This window comes from Abramis brama (genome assembly GCF_963993115.1).
Source record: "Abramis brama genome assembly, chromosome: 15".
Classification (NCBI taxonomy): Eukaryota; Metazoa; Chordata; class Actinopteri; order Cypriniformes; family Leuciscidae; genus Abramis; species Abramis brama.
In genome coordinates this window covers 21,181,720-21,202,598 of record NC_139977.1, presented here as the reverse complement: position 1 = coordinate 21,202,598, position 20,879 = coordinate 21,181,720, and the positions used below count along the sequence as shown (strand labels likewise).

At 37.5% G+C, this 20,879-nt stretch overlaps 1 protein-coding gene across 4 annotated transcripts in view; it reads right to left on the bottom strand.

The window, feature by feature from the left end:
• The window catches only part of ank1b (ankyrin 1, erythrocytic b), a 69,966-nt gene that overhangs the window by 26,457 nt on the left and 22,630 nt on the right, over positions 1-20,879 (bottom strand). For all 4 annotated transcript variants that reach the window (XM_084136389.1, XM_084136391.1, XM_084136392.1 and 1 more), the window contains exons 3-18: positions 11,071-11,172; positions 7,009-7,107; positions 5,091-5,189; positions 4,895-4,993; positions 4,633-4,818; positions 4,314-4,412; positions 4,130-4,228; positions 3,198-3,296; positions 2,896-3,093; positions 2,630-2,728; positions 1,931-2,029; positions 1,659-1,757; positions 1,368-1,565; positions 698-796; positions 492-590; positions 148-345 (exon numbers count right to left, since the gene is read on the bottom strand). In XM_084136389.1, the coding sequence (XP_083992515.1) occupies positions 148-345; positions 492-590; positions 698-796; positions 1,368-1,565; positions 1,659-1,757; positions 1,931-2,029; positions 2,630-2,728; positions 2,896-3,093; positions 3,198-3,296; positions 4,130-4,228; positions 4,314-4,412; positions 4,633-4,818; positions 4,895-4,993; positions 5,091-5,189; positions 7,009-7,107; positions 11,071-11,172 (1,971 nt within the window). The remainder of the gene's footprint in view (positions 1-147; positions 346-491; positions 591-697; positions 797-1,367; positions 1,566-1,658; positions 1,758-1,930; positions 2,030-2,629; positions 2,729-2,895; positions 3,094-3,197; positions 3,297-4,129; positions 4,229-4,313; positions 4,413-4,632; positions 4,819-4,894; positions 4,994-5,090; positions 5,190-7,008; positions 7,108-11,070; positions 11,173-20,879) is intronic.

Here is a 20,879-nt window from a genome sequence, read left to right as displayed (position 1 = left end):
GGATGTCAGATAGAAATGAAATGCATTTTTTCCCATTCCTCTCGTTTCATTCTTCCAACGCGTCTCAATCTTTTATAGCTTTCTATTTATTTTCTCTCAATAAATTATACCAAATACCCATTAATCAAAGCTTAAACACTGTATCACCTTGTTGCCCAGGTTCACATTGGCCTGCTTGGAAATGAGAAGAGCCACCATGTCAGGTTGCCCCTCCTGTGACGCCAGGTGAAGCGGGGTGATGCCCTGTAGTGACTCTGAGTTGGCATTAGCTCCATACTGCAGCAGACTGCTCGCCACTTCTAGTTGGTTCTGTTTAGCTGCAATATGCAGGGCTGTGTAGCCGTTCTGTCAAACAGAGGAAAAGTAAAAGTGACCGGTTTTTACTTAAACTGCTTTTAAAATACTGAAATAGACTGCTACCCATAACGTCACAGCTCAGAACAGTCACCCGCCAAGATCTTCTAAGAGTAAGGTGTATATGTGTATCTTACTCTCGCCGTGCTGTGTGGAGAGCCGCCCTTGCTGACCAGCAGCTTTACAACATCAAGGTTGTTGTGATGGACGGCCACGTGCAGAGGGGTCAAGCCATTCTGAAAGGGGAGAGAGGAGGCACATGGCCTCAGTCAGCTACCGCTGACTGTCATCTGATATTAGAAGACGAGTACTGAGATATCAGATGTTCGTCTTGATGAATTACCTTTCCGGCTGCATTGGGATTGGCCCCTCTTTCCAAAAGCAGCTCCGCCACATCCACTTTCCCATATTTACATGCTACGTGAAGAGGGGTAAATCCTTTCTGTAAGAAAACGCAGATAAACATACTGAGAATGCAGGTGCAGATGTGCATATTTTATTGTCATAAATTACCCTTTGTTAGGCTCCACCCAGTGTTACTGTTGCTACCATATTTTTTGAATAATTTCTATAAAACACACAAGAATTCAATGGACACCAAGAGTTTCTAAGGTATGACTGGTCGGTAGTATTTTAAAGTCACCGTGAAATCAAAATGAACAATTATTTTTCATCATTTTATTTTATTTTAATTCACGTGCCCTCGGAATCTTTAATCAAAATAACTTCCCCTCACTCTTGCAACGAAATCTCACCTCTTCTCTAATAACTTGTTTTCTGAAGTGAGGGCGGGACAACCTGTCACTCACAGGAGATTACATCAATAGCAAACCATAACGATCCAGCAATCCAATCAATACACAAAATCAAGTCCCGCCCTACATTTTTGTCTTGTTTGAGAAGCTGTTTCACACAGATATACGTCACAATAGGGAAGAAAAGACTATTGCAACTTCCGTTTCATGCCGACTTTAAGGCGGGGTTTAGCAAAGGGTTAATTGAGGGGAGAGAACCTTGGTCATTTTGGTTTGTTGGGCATTCCCGTCGAGCAGGATGCGTGTGGTTTGGGCGTGTCCCTCGCGGGCAGCGATGTGCAGAGGGGTGTGGCCTGCCGTGGTGGCCGAGTCTGGATTGGCCTTATGTTCCAAGAGCAGCTTCACCAACTCCTTATGTCCCATTCGAGCAGCACAGTGCAAGGGGGTTTGATCATCCTGTGAAAGGAAAGAGAGAGATAGAGGAAACATGAGATTTTTTAAAACAAAAGAAGATAAATGAAGATAAAACTGCTTGTATGATTGACATACCTTCGCTTTGGCATCCACCTGTGCATTGTTCTGCAGCAGGAACTGAGCCACCTCACAGTGCCCCGCTCTGGCAGCCATGTGCAAAGGGGTCTCCACTTTCTACAATGGCACATTTTAATACAGTCACAAACATTTAGTTATGAAAAGGAAACTGTGATTACTGCCACTATTGCTGCTAAAGACATTAGCCAGTTTGTAAAGCAGAATAGCCGTGCCTTGGGGATTCGATTTCTCAGTATATCTGAGGTACTAAACAAATACACCGTTCTTACCACATTAGAAGCGTTGGGTGAAGCTCCTCTCTGAAGAAGACTCTTCACTATGTTGAGATGCCCCATGAACGCAGCCACATGAAGTGGGGTCAGACCCGACTAAGAGACAAGAACATGCATTTTGCAAAGACTTTAAATGTGACATTCAATTGAAAGTTTTTTTTTTAATTTAAAATAACAGTTTCTTATTTTACTATATTTCAAAATGTAATTTATTCCTGTGATGGCAAAGCTAAATTTTCAGAAGCCATTGCTCCAGTGTCACATGATCCTTCAGAAATCATTCTAATATGCTGATTTTGTGCTCAAGAAACATTTTTATTTATTTAAATGTTGAAAACAGCTGCTCAATATTTCAGGATTCTTTGATAAATAGAGATTTTTTTAAAAAGCATTTATTTGAAATACAAATGTTTTGTAACATTATTAATGTTTTAACTGCCACTTTTGATCAATTTAATATGCCCTTGCTGAATACATTTCTATTAATTTCTAAATTATAAAATGTACATTTACCCCAAACTTTTGAACTCTAGTGTATAATGTTAATATACTCGTGTCCCACAGTGATCGTGGATCGTGAATATGGTTCATTCCTTCATAGTCTTTCTATTTTCTACAAGGGTCAAGATAAAGGAGTAGATGGTGCAAAGTGAATAGAGGTTATCCATCAAAGTGACAGCCGGAGAGTAATCTGACCTCAGTCACGGCCTCCAGAGATGCTGAGTGCTTCAGCAGAAGGTCCATGGACCGCATGTGGTTCTTCTTGCAGGCAATGTGCAATGGAGTGAATCCATTCTAAAAAGATACACCAAAAAAATCAACTAATATATTCACAGTGTACAGCTGTACACTTTTAATGTCCCCCTGCGGTGAAAATCAAGTTTTTAATATTTTTTTATGTGTCTATGAGGTGTTTTTAATGTGAAAAAGCAGAAAGAAGAGAAAAAGACAGATGCACTAACCAGAGCGCGGGCATTAGCTTTTGCCCCCTTGTCCAACAGCACCTTGACCATGCGGTGGTGCCCACAGTGTGCTGCAACATGCAGCGGGGTCAGGTGGTCGAGGGTGATGTCATCGATCTCTGCGTTGTATTGCAGCAGCTGCCTCACGCAGTCCATGTGATCGCCCTGCGCTGCCATGTGGATGGGAGATAGACCATTCTGCAAGGGGAAAAACATTATTATCAACTGATCAGCATGATTACACCATCAATAAAGCTAAGTATGATAGAGTATGGCGCATCTTAGTAATATAGTTTGGCCACCTTGGTCTTGGCCTGAATGGGAGCGCCCTGGTCTAGCAGGATCTCCACCACACGTACATGACCATTCCTGGCTGCACAATGCAGTGGCGTCAGCTCATCCTGCAGATAACGCAAAGAATAAGCATTTCTGGAAATTTACCAGCCATGTTTTAATGTATCCTACATGGGCTGCATTTTCTGTCCTTATTCATGATCAAATTAAAGTATACCATTAAAAAAGCAAGTTGTCACAAAGAGAAAATACCTGTTTTTCCCATGAGGAAGTAAACTAGGTCATTCTCCATGAGCTAGAATTAAATAAGTCGGATTCAGCAGTCTCAGCAGTGTGATTCTTCATCTCAGCCAGTAAATAATGTCACTGTGAGATGTGATTACGGGCTGGATACAGGAGGATCGACTAGTCAGTTAGTCATCAAACCAACCGACTAGTCTATTTAGATTATACCAAATCTAACTGTGCAATGTTTAATCCATCTCATTTTGTTTTTTTGTAAAGAAAAAAATCCAGGTCTATATTCTGACCTGTTAAGCACTGCTGCATTTTATGAATAAAAGGTATATTCTTTATTATTATTATTATTATTATTATTACAAACACATATTGAGACACTTGCGCTCTGTTTTATTCTTGCCTCTCTCTCTCTCTCTATATATATATATATATATATAGTATTAAAACTATTTTTTATATTTGAATTAGCTTTTATTTTTGTTTCATTTAAATCTTTCTATTTCTATTTATTTATTCATTTCTATTTAGCTTTCACTTTTAGCTTTTTGTAATTTTAGTACTTCAACTTAAACTTAAGCTTCATTTCAATTAATGAAAATGACATTAAAATATTTTAAGTTTTAGTTAACAATAACAACACTGCAAACTGCAGACTATGCGATTATGAAAATATTTTGCACATCCCTAATGGATACTGTACCTTTGTCTTGGCATCTATCTGAGCTCCTCTGTCCAACAAAAGTCGCACCATAATCACATTCCCCCTCCTGGAAGCGATATGTATTGGCGTAATGCCATTCTTCGAGAGAAAATGAGTAAAAATTAAAATTCACGTAATATTTTATGTAGCAGGAACCGGCATTTAACGTGAGAGTTGAACTGACCTTCGGCGTGAAGTTCACATTGGCTCCTCTGTTTAACAAAAGCTGTGCGACACTGAGATTCTCATAATGGGCTGCGATGTGGAGGGGAGTAAAGCCGGTCTACGGGAAAAGAATGTAACATTTCATTGATTCAGTATATGTATAAAACAGTAACACCTACGCTGACAGATTTTTAAACAAACTCAGTACTGTTTATCTTGTCACATAGTCATCTCTGCAATTACAAGCCAAGAGCGGCTGCACTGAGCTCAGTGAGTCATGATGCGTAATCCCGCTCGTGGTGAGATAAAACCTTTCAGATGTGTACAAACACACATACTTTGCTGAGGACGTCTGGGTTTGGGTCGTTCTGCAGCAGTACGGCAGCAGTGCGCGTGTCGTCGTTGCGTGCCGCAATGTGCAGGGCCGGCAGACGCACTTTGCCCTTGGTGCCGTAGTTTATAAGGAGGGCCACCACGTTCTCGTGACCCTGCTGAAGAGCTACCGCCAAAGGAGTAAAGCCATCCTGGGGGATGAAATCCAGAGTTGTAGGTTCATTTGGGTTTTATTTCTGCTGAGTTTGATTTCAAAGTGTCGCTCACCTCGGTTGGAAGACTCTGATTGGCTCCATGTTCAAGTAGATATTTCACCACTTCCAAGTGGTTCTCCTGTGCTGCCATGTACAGGGGACTGAAACCTTTCTGCAAAACACAAAATAACAACAAAGAACAAATTAATTAAGCTTTTCATCTACACAATTCTATGCTTGTTGATTCATGTCTTGAGGCTCAGACCAACCTGAGACTGGGCATTGACGTTGGCACCATAATTTATCAGTTCTGCAACCACTTTCTCTTGACCGGCCAGAGCAGCAATATGAAGGGCGGTATTCCCTTTCTGCAAAAATAATAGTCATGTAAATATAATAAAGAGAAAGACCATTCAGACAAATTTATATATTTTTTATTTTGCTTTTATTTTTGCCCATGTTGCACTTTATTGTTTTTATCTGTCTGATTTTTTTTTTTATTGATTTATTTTAATGCTGTCTTTTTTATCTAAAATGTCTTACAGAATTTTGACCTGTGAAGCACTTTTACCTACATTTTATGTGAAAGGTGCTATAGAAATATATGATGATTTATTATAAATATTTATTTAATAAAAGTATCATTATTTGCTACTTGCTATTGTTAGTTGGTTAGTAAGTTGGAGGGACTTTCTCATTCTTCAGAATATTTCATCGGACAAAAAAAAATATTAAAGGAAGTTGAGACATCAATATTTTTTACTCATTTTCCTAGAGGACAGAAACTGCTAATTTGAAATGCACAAATTTGTAAAATGGTAATTTAGTCACCTTTTAGAAGTACTTGTCTTTATTAAATATACAATATGATAAATGTCAATGTTCAATAAGTAGTTATTTATTAAAAGAAATATTCAGAATAAATATTTATTTCACCAGGTAAGAGTTCATTAGTCTTTATTGTAGGCTAATGACTGTTTTTTAATGACTTACTGTAGCAACTCAGCCAATCAGAATGTAAGGTGCTGTTGTATAATATCAAGAAAATGCAATTACCTGCCTCCTTGTTTATTATAGATGCCTTTATTGTTACACATATTTAGCCAATGTATTGGATATAATGCATTGCATTCAATGTTATTATTTATTTTGTTTGTAAAAGATGGCTTATATTGTTTTGGCATAGATGTACAGTAATTGGTTTTGTATGTATGTGACTGTGCCAACCCATGTTAAGAGGAGCAGAAAAGTGCGATTATGTGTGTGCGCTAGACTCCTAGAACTTTAAATGAACTCAGCCATCTTAGTTGAGTTTACTGTAGTTCAAGGACATGAAGAGGTGGACCGCTTGCACATGCCTAGAGAAGGATCTGGGAAACTTTGGAGGAGTGTCAACCTAACGCCTGTTAAAAACAACAGGAGTATAAAAGACTGATGAACTGACTGCCTCTTGGGATACTGATACGCCAGTGCCCCCGACGCCTAGAAGCCCAGAGCTGGGGACAAGAAACCCCGAGCAGAAGATAAGAAGCCCAGAGCTTACTACACCTTTGTTTCAAAACATGACTATTGTATTTTATACTTAAACGATGAAGTTCTATGTGCCTTTATATTTTTGTTTATTATAAAAAGAAAAGTAACCAATTAAAAGAAATTTAATTGATTACAAAATCTGCCTTCTGAGATTTATGATGCTGGAAGACTTTTAATGAGAACATACCACAGAGGAGTCTTCTGACCAAATTGTAAGTACCTTTTGAATGCTTACGGTTTAGGTCAGATTTGACTTTCTTTACCTTACCTGAGAATAATAAATAAATAGGTAAAAGGTGTTAAGAGTAAAGTACACACCGTAAAACAGTGCGTCCCAATTTGCATACTTAATTTGCACTATTCTATAACATTTTGTAGTATAAATAATGTAAGTAGTGTGTTGACACTGAAAATTAGAAAAAGTACACTTTACATACCCGGATGATGCACTTAATTAACCAAAAAAACGACGTGTGGAAAATTGGACACTTCATGCACTCAAACTGTCACAGCTTTAATTACATAACAAAGGGGGAGGGGCTATCAGACTGAAAGAATATAAATATAAAATTGATACACTGCACGGTTGAGTGCATAGTGGACAGTGTGCCATTTGCCAGAGGAAGCCCGACTGACTGAAGAAAGTAGATTTACCTTTGTGTTAGTCTCCAGGTCAATGCCATTGTGCAGCAGCTCCAGCACCATCTTAACATGACCTTCTTTGGAGGCCAAGTGCAACCCGTTAAGCCCATTCTGCGAATACAAGAGAAAACATTAGGTGCTGAAAAAGTCAGTCTAAAAAACCAAAAAAAATAAAAAAACCCACCCTGACACATCTCAAGTCTATCTCTTTATCTCTCCCCGTCTACCTGTCAAATTACTCACTGAGAGGAGGGCAGCCTAAAAATAACACAGTGAAGCACTGACTGAGAAATCTACAGATCTGTGAAGCTCTCAGTAAACAGGGCTTGGAAATAGAACAGTGGTGGAGGAAACCGACAAAAAGGCTGGGCGAGGTAAAGGCTGATCGGAGAACGGCAAATGGTACAGTGTGTGCTTTTGAAGGGATGCTAGGTGTGTAGCCAGATTTGGCCATAGGGGGGCTCTGCTCTGCTAGTCTGACTGGAATCCCCTTCATACTGCAGTGTCACTCATCTCTAATGAGCTCGTACTGCAGCTGCACAGTGCATGCGCAGAGGAGAGGAAGACAGAATGAAGAAGGAGGGGTGCTTGCAGACGGCGGGGAGGAGCGCTGATGAAAACTGCCACACGTGCCCACTTGGCATTAATATTCTCTAGACGTGCTTCATGATGTTTTAGGGAATATCACAGTGTTTGTGTGATATCAACAGTATTGTTATACGTGCATAGATCGCCAACACTGGATCTTTCATTTTTCTACATATAAATTACATTTTAAAATGTATTAAAATAGAAAAAAGTTATTTTTTACATTATAATAATAGTTCACAATATTTCTGTTTTATAAATGTCAAATAAATGCAGTCTTGGTGGGAATAAGAGACGCGATCTTACTGATCTCAAACTTTTAAATGATAGTGTATAAATATTTCAGACAAGTTAGGCCAAATTCCTAAATAAGATTCTCAAAGTTTGAATGACTTTGTTCCCTCCGTTTAACACAGAAGGAGAAATTCTGGTCATGACATTTTGAATGGGGACTGAAGTGTTCAAGCATCTAAGGACAAATAAGCATTACAACTTAAATGTATGTATGCATTTGGTAGACACTTTTATTCCACAAGATTAGTGCACAAGAATAGATGTCAAGATTGTAAGTGAATAATGGCTTCATTTTCACAGTTTTTTTTTTTTTTTACAAAATATTGTACAAGGAAATGTATTGTGCTTCAGTTCTTGAACATCCTATCTGGCTATGTAGCTATACAAATGGCTTTTCAAAAATAAATAAAATAAAAGAATGAAATAAAAATAAAATAAAATACATAAAACTTTGGTCCATATGGACAATTTTTTCTGATTCTTAGATTATTTTTGGCTATATAATCATTAGATGTTAATAGATAAAATGGTTAATAACATTAAGGCTATTTACAGCCGTTAGTTTATCACCTATAAAATAAAGACAAATTACACTATGACAGATCATCAATTGTCTAAAAATCTCATTAACAATACTTGCTTTAAGCTGAGGTGGAAATTAATCACACGCTTTGAGCTTTAAAATAAGGTTTAGCTGATTTTCAGAATTTTCTCAAGTCCCAAAGCATTAGCCGCCTCACTGTCAAAAACAGTCTAAGCTCCTCACAGAATGTGTTGCGACAGCACAGAGACATTCACGCTCTGATATCAGCATCACAAACGGGAAGTATACTTCAGTTTATCCAAACATGTAACTATAAAAATCTCCAAGACGCATTGAAATTTAGTCTAGGTTGCATATCGTAGGCCGTGACAGGTTCCCGATGGAATCCTGTCGGTGAATGATGTTATAAGGTGGTGTAGTAGTCAACGTGTGTGTGTGTGTGTGTGCGAGAGAGAAAGAGAGAGAGAGAGTTCAGGATGCAGGCATACAGAGTGGGCGTTCATTTTCAGAGCTTTTCAATGCGGGAAGCCAGCCAACTACTCAGGTCCATTCACTAACCCGTCTCTGAGAACCAAACATAGCTCTTCTGCAAATATCACAATATGCTATTTAAAGCAGGTAAGCAAGTGTTATGATGCAAGTGCTTGCAAAAGCATGACCGGTGAGGGGGTTAGAGGAGGAAGACATGCTGGCATGATTAATTATGGCAATTTACTGATTAGGGCATTGAACACAGTTCTGCATTGACACTGTAAACACAGCTGTACTGTCCGACCACAGGAGCATTGGGGGGTTAATACACAAACTGGCACAAGCAAACACGCACACACAGATGTGGATCCTAATCTACAATATGATGAATTTATAGCTCTAAATAGCCATTTCTGAATTTAGCCAGTACTATTAATGGGCTTCAAAGTTACTTTGGGCTTTCAAGGTGTGGATGTGAGACTGGTGTTGTCATGCAGTTGCTAAACTGCTCTTATATATTTTAAGCATGTTGCTATGGAGTTGCTAGGGTGTTTTGTGTGGTTGTTAGGTGGTTTTTACTCCAAAAAAAAACAAAACACCTTTTAGGTGTTTTATAGATCACAGAATTGAAAATTGAAAAAATTTCTTAACAAATTCCATGATTGGAAATACCATTCATATCTGTAATAATAGTAATTTGGTAACACTTTACAATAAGGTCTCATTTGTTATGAGACCCACTGTATTGAAAATCTTTTAAAAAGTCTTTTGAAAGGTTTTTGTTGTTGTTTATATCTGTCTATGTGGTGTTTTTAATATGCTTTAAGACAAACCTTGTGAAAATGTATCAGTCAACACCATTGCTGAATATTTTCTTCTTAAAACTGCAGTGAACCAAAGACAGTCTCAAAAACGCGGTTTGAAACAGCCTCTTATTTCTATGTCACAAACTTGTAACCAATCCCGTAAATGTGCGGGCGGGGCTTTTCCTATCATTATTTCTAATGCAGATTTTTAGAAGGCAGCTGTCTGACTCTGAGATGGCGAACGGGAACATGATTTGTGTAACATTAGCAACACATTATTAGCTGATTGATAACGTAGTCAAGCCAAAGGCTAATCATATCAATTATCTTTATGTGTCAACTTTTATTCAAATTCTGAATGAATTACATATAGCCGAGAAAGTGTGCAAAGAGCACACCCTTTACAATCACTAAAAGCTGTCACTCATCTGAATATCTTACTAACAATGTGTCTACACTTTGTTAATGACAGGACTTGCGAACGTGCAGAACTCGGCGTGAACAAAAACTGGCGTTTTGACTAGTGAGTGGATTCTGACTAATTTAAACACCTCTGATTGGCCATTGCGTTCAAGAGATCAACAAACATGTCAGTGAATTGGATACATTGCTCACCGCTGCAAAGGTATATTGTAAATATAAACATTTGACGCTCTCCAGAACACAAATATGCACCGGAGTGTTTACCAAATCTGTTTCGTTAATATGATACTATTACAGTATCAACTGAGGGTGCTCTTGCTGTCATTTGAGGGTGTTTAGCATCCATACTAGAACTGGGCCTGATAATTCACTCTTTTTCTTTTTCTTCTTCTTCTGAATCAGTTTCTGGTTCAAACATATATGGCTGATTTAAACCAATATTTCCACTTGCTATTGTGTAGAGTTTACTACAGTTGAACAAGTGGATTGGGAAACTGGTGTGAGTGAGTTGAGGAGGGGATTAATTTGCATATTCATGGACCTACATATGCTAAATGAAGCAAGGGTGTAGAGGTGCATTCAAACTATTTTAAGGCATGAAGAAATTATTTTCACAGGAACAAAAAAACATTTAAATATGTCATTGTGATTATCAAAGATGAGTTTAAAAGATAAAATTATTGACTGCAGGGGGACTTTAACATTAGTTAACATGAACAATGAACAATGAACAATACTTCTACTGCATTTATTGTATCTGTTAACGGTTAATGCACTGTAAACTAACATGAACATTTTTATTAACTAATGTTACCAAATTATACCTTATTGTAGTGTTACCAATCATTTTAAACATTTAAACCCTAAGGGTAATACTTACACATGCTGTACACATACACTCACGCACACGCTTGATGCTTGATATTGCAGGATGGATTTTTCTCTCACCTGATTGGCTATGTTGATGTCTATTCCATTTTTGATATGGTCCAGAGCTTTTTCCAGATTACCTGAGCGTGCAGCACGGAGAAAACTAGTTGTTGTATCCGCCTGAGGGAGAGAGAGATAAGAGAGAGAAGAAAGGAAAAATAAATGCAATTCTGAATAGGAAAAGGGATTGTTAAATTGTTATAACAATTATTTTGCACAAGGGTTCTGGATATTTAGCACTTAATAAAACATCAGTGATACAGTCTGACGTACAGCACTAATTAGAGATTCATTCTGAGTTGTGTTGAGTATCTGGTTTCAACTGGCTCAAGGGCCACATAACAGCGACCCAACAGGAACGGAATTAGTTTTTTAAATCATCAAATTTTCCAAAGTTATGAAGTGTGATGTTATATTAAGGGCTGGTTTTGCTCCTAAAGACATATCAGAATTTGCTTTAAGGCTGAAGTGTGTTCTTGTATCCCAGCTTATTTTGTAGAGACACAGTAAGCAATTTGTTTTTTCCCTGGCAAAGTGTGCTGTGAGCAATCAAAACATTTCAACATCTCAACCATCCCATCATAGTAACATTAAATCAACAGCCATTTCACCCAGTAGCCCAAGACTGGTTGCCCACTGAAGCTAAGCAGGGCTGAGCCTGGTCAGTATCTGGATGGGATTCCTCTTGGGAAAACCAATTTGCTGCTGGAAGAGGTGTTAGTGAGGCCAGCAGCGGTCTCACCCTGTGGTCTGTATGGGTCCAAACGCCCCAGTATAGAGGGTATGCTTTGACGTCACTTTCCCGCTGGAACACGCCCCCTCGCCGGACTAAGTGGCAAAAGAGCCTGCTGCGTTACTGGATTTGATAGGGGAAACTGCGAAAACGCAAGTAAAACAAACGATTATCAGTTTAAACTAAAGGTTGGACTCTATAAAGTGTTCCTTACAACTCACCAAAGATCCAGTGATCCATGGATATTGACATGCAACCAGGAATCGTGTTTCCTGACATTTATATGTGCCTGATTTCGACGCAGGGGAAATACATAAAGCAAATTTGCCTATGAACGCTTTATATAAAAACAATATATATAGGTCTAAATCCGGGTGCTCACTTATATCAATGTTATATATATCATCATATCGTCCAGCCCTAAAATTTGTATAGTTTTTTGTCAGTGTTTATTTAAAAACATCCAATTATGCAGAATATATGATGGTAAATATTATATACAATATATAGAATATGATTTTACCCCTAAATTCAGCATATTGACACAAAATGATAACTGCAAATCCACCTTTCTCTGCCTGGAGTCCAGTTGTTTCTATGAATTGTAGCGATCCATTTGCTTCTCTGTTCTGTAGCTTTCGGCAGTCTGTAAAAATATACCTCATATTTCTTGCCAAATCTAGTTGTAGAATCAATCGCAAAGCTCTTTCCCATTTTAGATGTGTTTGTCAAGGCATTCACGCTGAAAACAAATGCTGCCGCTCAGTCTTTTTGCCACTCATTGGGCGTAACTGCAGTCACTCCGGCCGACGGTGACGTCACGCACATACCCTCTATAGTGATGGGGACACTATACTGTCAAAGAGCACCGTCCTTCGGATGAGACGTTAAACCGAGGTCTTGACTCTCTGTGGTCATTAAAAATCCCAGGATGTCCTTCGCAAACAGAGTAGGGGTGTAACCCCGGCATCCTGGGCAAAATTGCCCATTGGCCTCTGTCCATCATCATGGCCTCCTAATCATCCCTATACTGATTGGCTTCATCACTCCGTCTCCTCTCCACCAATAAGCTGGTGTGTGGTGGGCGTTCTGGTGCAATTTGGCTTCCGTCGCATCATCTAGGTGGATGCTGCACATTGGTGGTGGTTTTGGAGATTCCCCCGTTCTATGTAAAATGCTTTGAGTGCCGAGAAAAGCACTATATAAATGTAACAAATTATTATTATTATTATTTTTAAATCAACCAGGGCAGAACAAATGTGAAAACAGCCATCATTTTTGTAATTCCATTTGGTGATGCTAGTGGCCCAGAAATCACATAATTCAGCTTTAAATATCACTAAATAATAATAATAAATTATTTAAAAAAGTGTCTGTCTATGGCTGTACTTTTCTCAGTGGAATAGCTGACAGCCTTCATACCTGTACCCAACCCTTGCTTTCGTCTTTCTCTCTCCCTCCTGTAGTGTTCATGCTAACGGGTCCAGAACAGAGAGCTTTTCAGATTCCCATCTGCACTGCAATATTTCAGAAACATGACTTTATCCTGCTGCTCCATATAAAAATCCATGAGTGATATTTTGTGGTTTTCCATGCGATGACTAATGCAATTTGCTCTGATGTGGTCACAGTTTTATTGAGTCCTTGAATTGATTTGTCAGATACTCTGCAGTCTAGATACTGTAGATCGTCTCTGCTTTGTTTAGTAGGGATGATTGACAGGCCAGTCCCCCCTCCCATCCCAATCAAATTGTGGATGGAATACTGAGTCACTGAGGTGGAAGACGTCATTTGAAAGTCTTCAGGTGACAGCATAGCAAAAACGTGACTGTGCAGTAATAGTGTGAGTGTGCTCCATCATATCTTACTGAAGACAATTGCTGAATCACTTCAGAATCTAATTTCATTTTGGGACAAAAATGTATTTCCTTCTTCTTGAAAAGCCATTCTTTAGCGATCATTATCCACAATCAGCCTGCAGAATGTGATTCACATATTCTTTAACCCATCCATACTGATACTCATATGGATGTTTTCTTCGGTTTCACACAAATACAAACAAACAGGTTTTTTGGTTCATATTTTTCAACAGCATTCGGTTAACATATTTGAGCTGGAAACTGTCTGTATGGCCTTTCTGATCCATTCCCAGAGCACTTGCTCACACATTAGCCGCTTTTTCACCATCGGGACAAACCGGTCTTATTGCTTAACCTTTCCATTCTGTGCCGATCTGGCCCAGCCAATACTGATATGGTTTCATTTTCCACTGTGGGGCTGATAACAGAGCTCTTTGAAATGTAATACAAATGCGTCAGTCGTTGCCTTGGTAAAGCAATAGTTTACATACAATATAAAATGTTAATAGTGACCGGGCTAAATAGAAATTGGCAGATATAACAAATATAACTGGAACCGTTCCTAACCGTTCTTAGAACTTAGACGGTGGAAAAGCAGCTATTGTTTTATGGTATAGAGTTGATTCTTATTCACCTTACTTATTTGATAGTTCTTGAACAACTTTGAGATGTGTTTTGGGTCATTTTCTTCCTGAAAAATGAATATTCACTTCAAACATAATTTTGATGGATTGACTTGTCTTTAAGGTATATTGAAAAGGACATGCTGGTTGATCCTGTCATTGACTTGGCACCAAATTGTCATTAGCGTGAAACTGGCACAGCACCCATGATCATGACACAGCCTTCTTCAAGCTTGACAATGTGAATATATTTTTAGTACCTGGTAAACGAGTTAACAAAGCAATTACTTAGAGAATGGCCAGAGTTTATATGTGATACACACACACAAACTCCCGTTCAAAAGTCTGGGGGCAGTACGATTTTTTTTTATGTTTTTGAAATAAGTCTCTTATGCTCACCAAGGCTGCATTTATTTGAAATACAGCAAAACAGCAATATTACGAACTATTATTAAAATTACTATTTTATTTTAAAATGCAATTCATTCATGTGATGGAAAAGCAATTACTCCAGTCTTCAGTGTCACATTATCTAATATGCTGATTTGATGCTCAAGAGACATTTCTTTTTATTATTAATGTTGAACAGTTGTGTTTCCAAAGAAATGTTTGGAAACCGCGATCAATTATTTTTTTCAGGATTCTTTGATGAATAGAAAGTTCAAAAGAACAGTATTTATTTGACATAGAAATCTTTTGAATGTTTTAAATGTCTTTAATTTAACTTTTGATCAATTTAATGCATCCTTGCTGAATAAAAGTATTAATTTTTTTTAAAAAAATCTTTCTGACCACAAAGTTTTCAATGGTAATGTATATATACACAAACACACATTAATTTGATATTATATTACATTTAATATTTTTATAACAAAATCGTTGTCCTTAAAAAATTAAGGCAGCAATTAAACTTAAGTTTTCAATTTTAGCGGGTTGATTTTTTTTTTTTTTTTTTTTTACACAGTAGCCACAGCTTGGTGAATTTACATATGTTTTAATAAAAATGTATATATCAGTTTGCATGCTTTCATGTATTTGTGTAATGGCTCATTGTTATTGACAAGTCTACATTAGTCCACATTATCCCATTGTAATCTCTATAGTACATCTGTTGATAGCGTAAGTGACATTCTGACAGAAGAAACAGCAGGAGGGCAATCTCTGTGCAAGTTTTTACCGCAAAAACCATCTGATACACAAAACACACAAAAAACACACACCTAAACAAACAAACACCCACTTAATCACACCCACAGAATCTCATGTTAGCAATAATAGTCATACACAAAACACAATAAGAGCCATTTAGAATAAGAGGAAGATAAAGAGACACTACAGGACCACCAGCGGAGCTAACTAAAGTTATTAGCCACGTCACGACATTCAAACACAAGAACTTCCACCAGCTACACAACCACAAGAGAACCACAGACAGAAACGTTAAAGAAGCCACACCAACACACAAAATCTTCCAGAAAGAGGGAAGTGTTGAGAGGCAGTACTAAGATATTTACTCTTCCATCAAAGTGCCATTTTCCACCTTGAGTCTCCGACGAACCCTCTCCACTCAAACTACTGTCCTGATGCATAAGCCAGCGCTGAACCACATGAGCCTAGAAGACACCAACACCACAAAGACAGAGCATGTTAATACACAGACACACACATGGACACATATGGGCAGGTGAAAACACTGAAACTGTGGAAGCAATGGTAACACAAACAGATCATGAAGCGGTGCTCCATTAAGTGAGTAATGTTAAACTTCAAGTATGACTATGAGCACCTGAAAATGTTTATATTTTTCTTAAATGCTTTCAATCTTTTTGAGTGCAACACAAAACTGTGCTATAACAAGAAACTGGCTATTGACCTTTGCAAAGGCCCAGGGATAAAAGAGGGAGAATTACACAACAACGTCACATTTTCGTTTCAGTCTTGAGAGGATGAATGCAGAAACCCAGTCGCATTAAAGGGATTCCAGCTCTTGGCGCACTCCAAGACTGGTTGCTTAGCAATTGCTAGGAGAATGATGACATCATTTTCAACATTCTCAAAAGCATACGACTGCGAGTGTGACAACTACTGATGCAGGGACCACGTTGACTCTGAGCATGTGAAGGCACAAAGAGCAAGACAAATTATGTGACCTAAATAACAAAATTCAATAACAAATATCCAGTAAAAACCAAATATATGATGCCTGGGTGGTTATTCCAATGCAGTAAACTATATTATATATATATATCAATATCAATATACCAATCATTTCAATAGGAATCCATGAGAATGGGAATTTTGCGAAAGATTTCACAACAGGTGGTTCAAGTTGGTCAGGTGGATTCATCGAGTTCACCAACATAAAGCTGCTTGGTCTGAAAGTGACTTCTGCATGAGAAACGCTTCAATATCACCAAATAGACTAATGGTCGTTTGAAGGTGTCTACCAGCCAGAGCTAACTTTTCCGGTAAGTACGCTTTGGTTAGCTGTTTCGAACTCCTGAAACAAACACCAAATGAACTTGTGAGATTTCCTTATTCACTAATGACAAAGCAATTAAGCGCTAGGCCTAGCTAAAGCCTCAGAGGACAAAATCCAGACGACTCTATTGTGAAGGAGAGGCGAGCAAAACCCAGACACACATACAGAATTGAGTTCCTCTTGGCAACTGTCAGTGTAACGTCACATTTCCCATCTATGTGAAGTACAAGATCAGTTAATTAATTAATTTTGCATAATCCCTCATGTATCACAAGGGCAGATTCAGATTAACACGCAGTTCGGAAAGTTAAGTGATGACATCATCTGCCAGAGTAATTATGAGGGATATATAACCAATGAATAGAAAAGGGTCACGGTCACATTCTACAACCTGTCTGGCTTCTCACATACACACCTTTACATTCTCACACACTCGCTAAAAATAGTGACAAAGACGTCATTTGGAGCTCGACACCAGTAGGCTGAGAATGATGAATCGCAGTAAAGAACCCTCCAGGGTTTGCTTTGAGACCCACTTCTACAGAAAGAGAAACCTACATAGTGGTGCTAGGGTAGCCATTTATAACACACACATGCAACTGTGACTTTTACGCACAGTTGCACACTTAAATAAACACACACAAAATGTTAGATCTCAATACCTTTGGTTTGATTGAATGGTCAGGCAGTGCCAGTGTAGCGGCCACTTTATACATGCAACGTCAGGAAGCAGAAATATAAAGCCTAGTAAAACAATCCTAGAAGGTCACAGCGTTCTGCAGATCTATAAATAAAGATCTATAATTACTGCACACTATTATTATCGGCTAGCATGACTATGACAATGCTAAAATTCATAACAGGCCAAGTAGAGCAGATGCTAAATAAATAGTTGGAATTACAGTTTTACAATTTGACAGTTTTTAAAGCTGTTCATCTCTTAAAGGGGCAGTTCACCCAAAAATTAAAATGATGTCCTCTGTGGGTGGGAAAAGGTGGAAAATAAACTAAAATAAACTATTAAAAAAACTATATACCTGTAACTATAAAAACTATATAAAAAAATTGATTACTAAAATATAATATTTTAAATAATTAATGGTATCAAAAATTAAAAAGGTGAATTGAGATTGTGTATTGGAAATTAAAAAGATGAATTTTTGAAGACTATTCTGGTTGCTTTTTTCAATATAATGGAAGTGGATTGGGGCCATCAAGCTCAGAAATAATCAAAAATGTCCATTTAAGTCTTCTGACAGTTTTGTGTGGTGAACAAACTGAATTTCAAGTTGGTATTAGTTGTTTCAAAGTTTAAAAGTCTGCTATGGAATCAAGAAATATTATTTCTTTTGGTATAGACTACTGACATTTTGGTATTGTGACATAATACTTACTTTACATAACAGACTGTACACATTAACAGGGGCATGTTGCCTGTTTATCACAAAACAGCTTTTGGAAAACATGTTCTTCATTCACAACAATCTCCCTGAAAACACTTGCAGCCGAACAGATCCAGTCGTGACCTAGAGAATGCAAAATCAATAAACAGACCAAAGGCTATGCTTAAGTGGGAGTTGATCAAATATTGATACACACTCGGTGTTCATAATTGTGTGTATTCTTGTTTCGTGTGTTTGTATTATTTCTTGGAACATACTCTTGTGTAGCCTCAGCATCTTGTATAAATGACTGCATCAAGAGCCACTTTCATGTCTCTAAAACAAAACAATCATTTGTGGATTCATTCTTGAATTATTTAAGAATCACAATGATTCTTAAATTAAACAATTCAGCCATTGAAATCAAGACTGGCATTTCTCATACTCTCATTTAGGATGTAAGAAAATTAAACCCTTTAGGAACTAATGATAACCTGCATCGGTATAAGCAACTTCCTGTTTCCTTTTACCCTGCTAAAATGGAACCACTGAAATATTGATGTGTATGTCAGGCGGCTGTGTCTGCAATCCATTAAAAACAAAACAGACTTTCTCTTAGATTTATCCCCAGACATAAATTACTAAAACACAGAGATACAGACAAAAACCAACACAAAGAAACTTGGACACAGATCTCAGTTCCAGGTAATGACTACACTATTGCTCACACTGAAAGATGATCTGGATGTCCATTTCTAAATATGGTGAAAGCAAACGCACATCCAAATGTCAGAAAGCTGACAGTCAGACCACAATGCTAGTTATTCATGTTTTCATTTTAAAATCACCAATATGTTCAGTTTAGTAAAGTAATAGTTGCTTATTGCTTTTTATTTATAAAAAAAAAGTGGCAACAGCAATATGATACCAATATTTAATAAATTATTACATGTATAACAATAATAATAATATTGTTGGTATCATTATTACCATTAATATTAATAATGACCATAATAACAATGTATATATATAATAGCAATATGATAAGACATCAATGTTCAATAAATGTTTATAATAATAACAATACTGCATTGAACATTGGTGTCTTATATTTTTGCTGCAACTATATATATATATTACTTTAGTAAACATAGGAAATATTGGGGACTTCGTTAAAATAATGAATGACTGCATTAAAATAATGTATTATTAAAATATTGTACAATAATGTAATAACCATTAGCTTGTTGATATTTGGATGTTTAATAATAATAATAATAATAATAATAATAGGTTTTTATGGATGCCAACCAATTCCAATCAGAATTGAAAGTTGTAAGTATCTGTTTAGTAATCAGATGTATTCAGATCCCATCCCTCCATTCAACAGATCACTCCTTTTTATTTCTATCGTCCTCTACTCTCAGTGCACTCCCTCTTCTGTCAAGCATCTCCATTTCATTCTCTCTTTCTCTCTGTCCTCTTATAGGAGCTGCAGATCTTCTCAGTCACAACACATTGCAGCGCCCAGCTCTTCCTCTTCAATATTCATGAGGACTGCAGAAGGCCTGACTGCAAAGCACGCTGGGTAGAGCCCCTCAGAGTCTCCTAATTACATCACCGTTTATTGTGCTGACGTCCACCTCTGTTTTATCCCAGAATATTAGTTCTGGCTATGAACGTACATCTCATCACTCACACGAAATCCTTATGCACATAATCACACTATTAATGCCTAATTTCCCATGCAGCATTCTCATTATAATCTTGTCATCTCTTTGTGTGTGTGTGTGTGTGTTTTGCTTCTCATGCACATTGACGCTGGAGAGAAAATTAGTGATTAAAAGAGAATGAGGGAGAAAGGAAAATAGGGAGCTAAAACTAGACTGAGTGAGAAAAAGAGAAGGAGAGATGTATGTCTAAGTGTCAGCGAATCGCGTGTAAGACGCCAGCACATGGCCAGTGACTCCGCCTCCTTCCCCGGGGCCAATCCCTCTCCACAGGACCAGGAAAGCAGCGACACACACACCTGCGCAAACTGAAGCAGACAATAAAAGCATACTAGACAATAGTATGCAGAATGGATGGAGATTATAGGGGTGATCCTTAGAGACCAGACACCGGTTTATAGATGAACTACTATACAAATGGGTGACATTTCCAATATTAAAGATGAAAGAAAGAACACTAATGACCAAAAGTCAAAAGTAAGATTTGTTTAAAAGAAATTCACACTTTTATTCAGCAACGATGCATTAAATTGATCAAAAGTGACATTAAAGTTGTCAAAATGATAAATTAGATTTTAAATTTAGAATAAATGCTATTCTTTTATACTTTCTATTCATGAAAGAATCCTGAAAAAAAATGTTTCACGGTTTATCACGCTGATAATAAGAAATGTTTCTTTAGCACCAAATCAGCATATTAGAATGTTTTCTGAAGGGTCATATGACACTGAAGACTGAAGTAATTACTGTACCATCACAGGAAAAAATGACATTTCAAAATAAATTAAAAAATAGTTATTCTAAATTGTAATAACATTTTACAATATCACCGTTTTTAGTTTACTTTGTTTTTGATCAAATAAGTGAGCATAAGAAACATTTAAAAATCTTACCAACCCCAAACTTTTGAACAGTAGTGTAGTTCTACTGTGTTCACCAAACAGCTTTCACAAAAATGTGATATTGTACTTTTAGTCACAAATCAGTTATTTGAAACCAACAAAGCCACTGCTAGAGC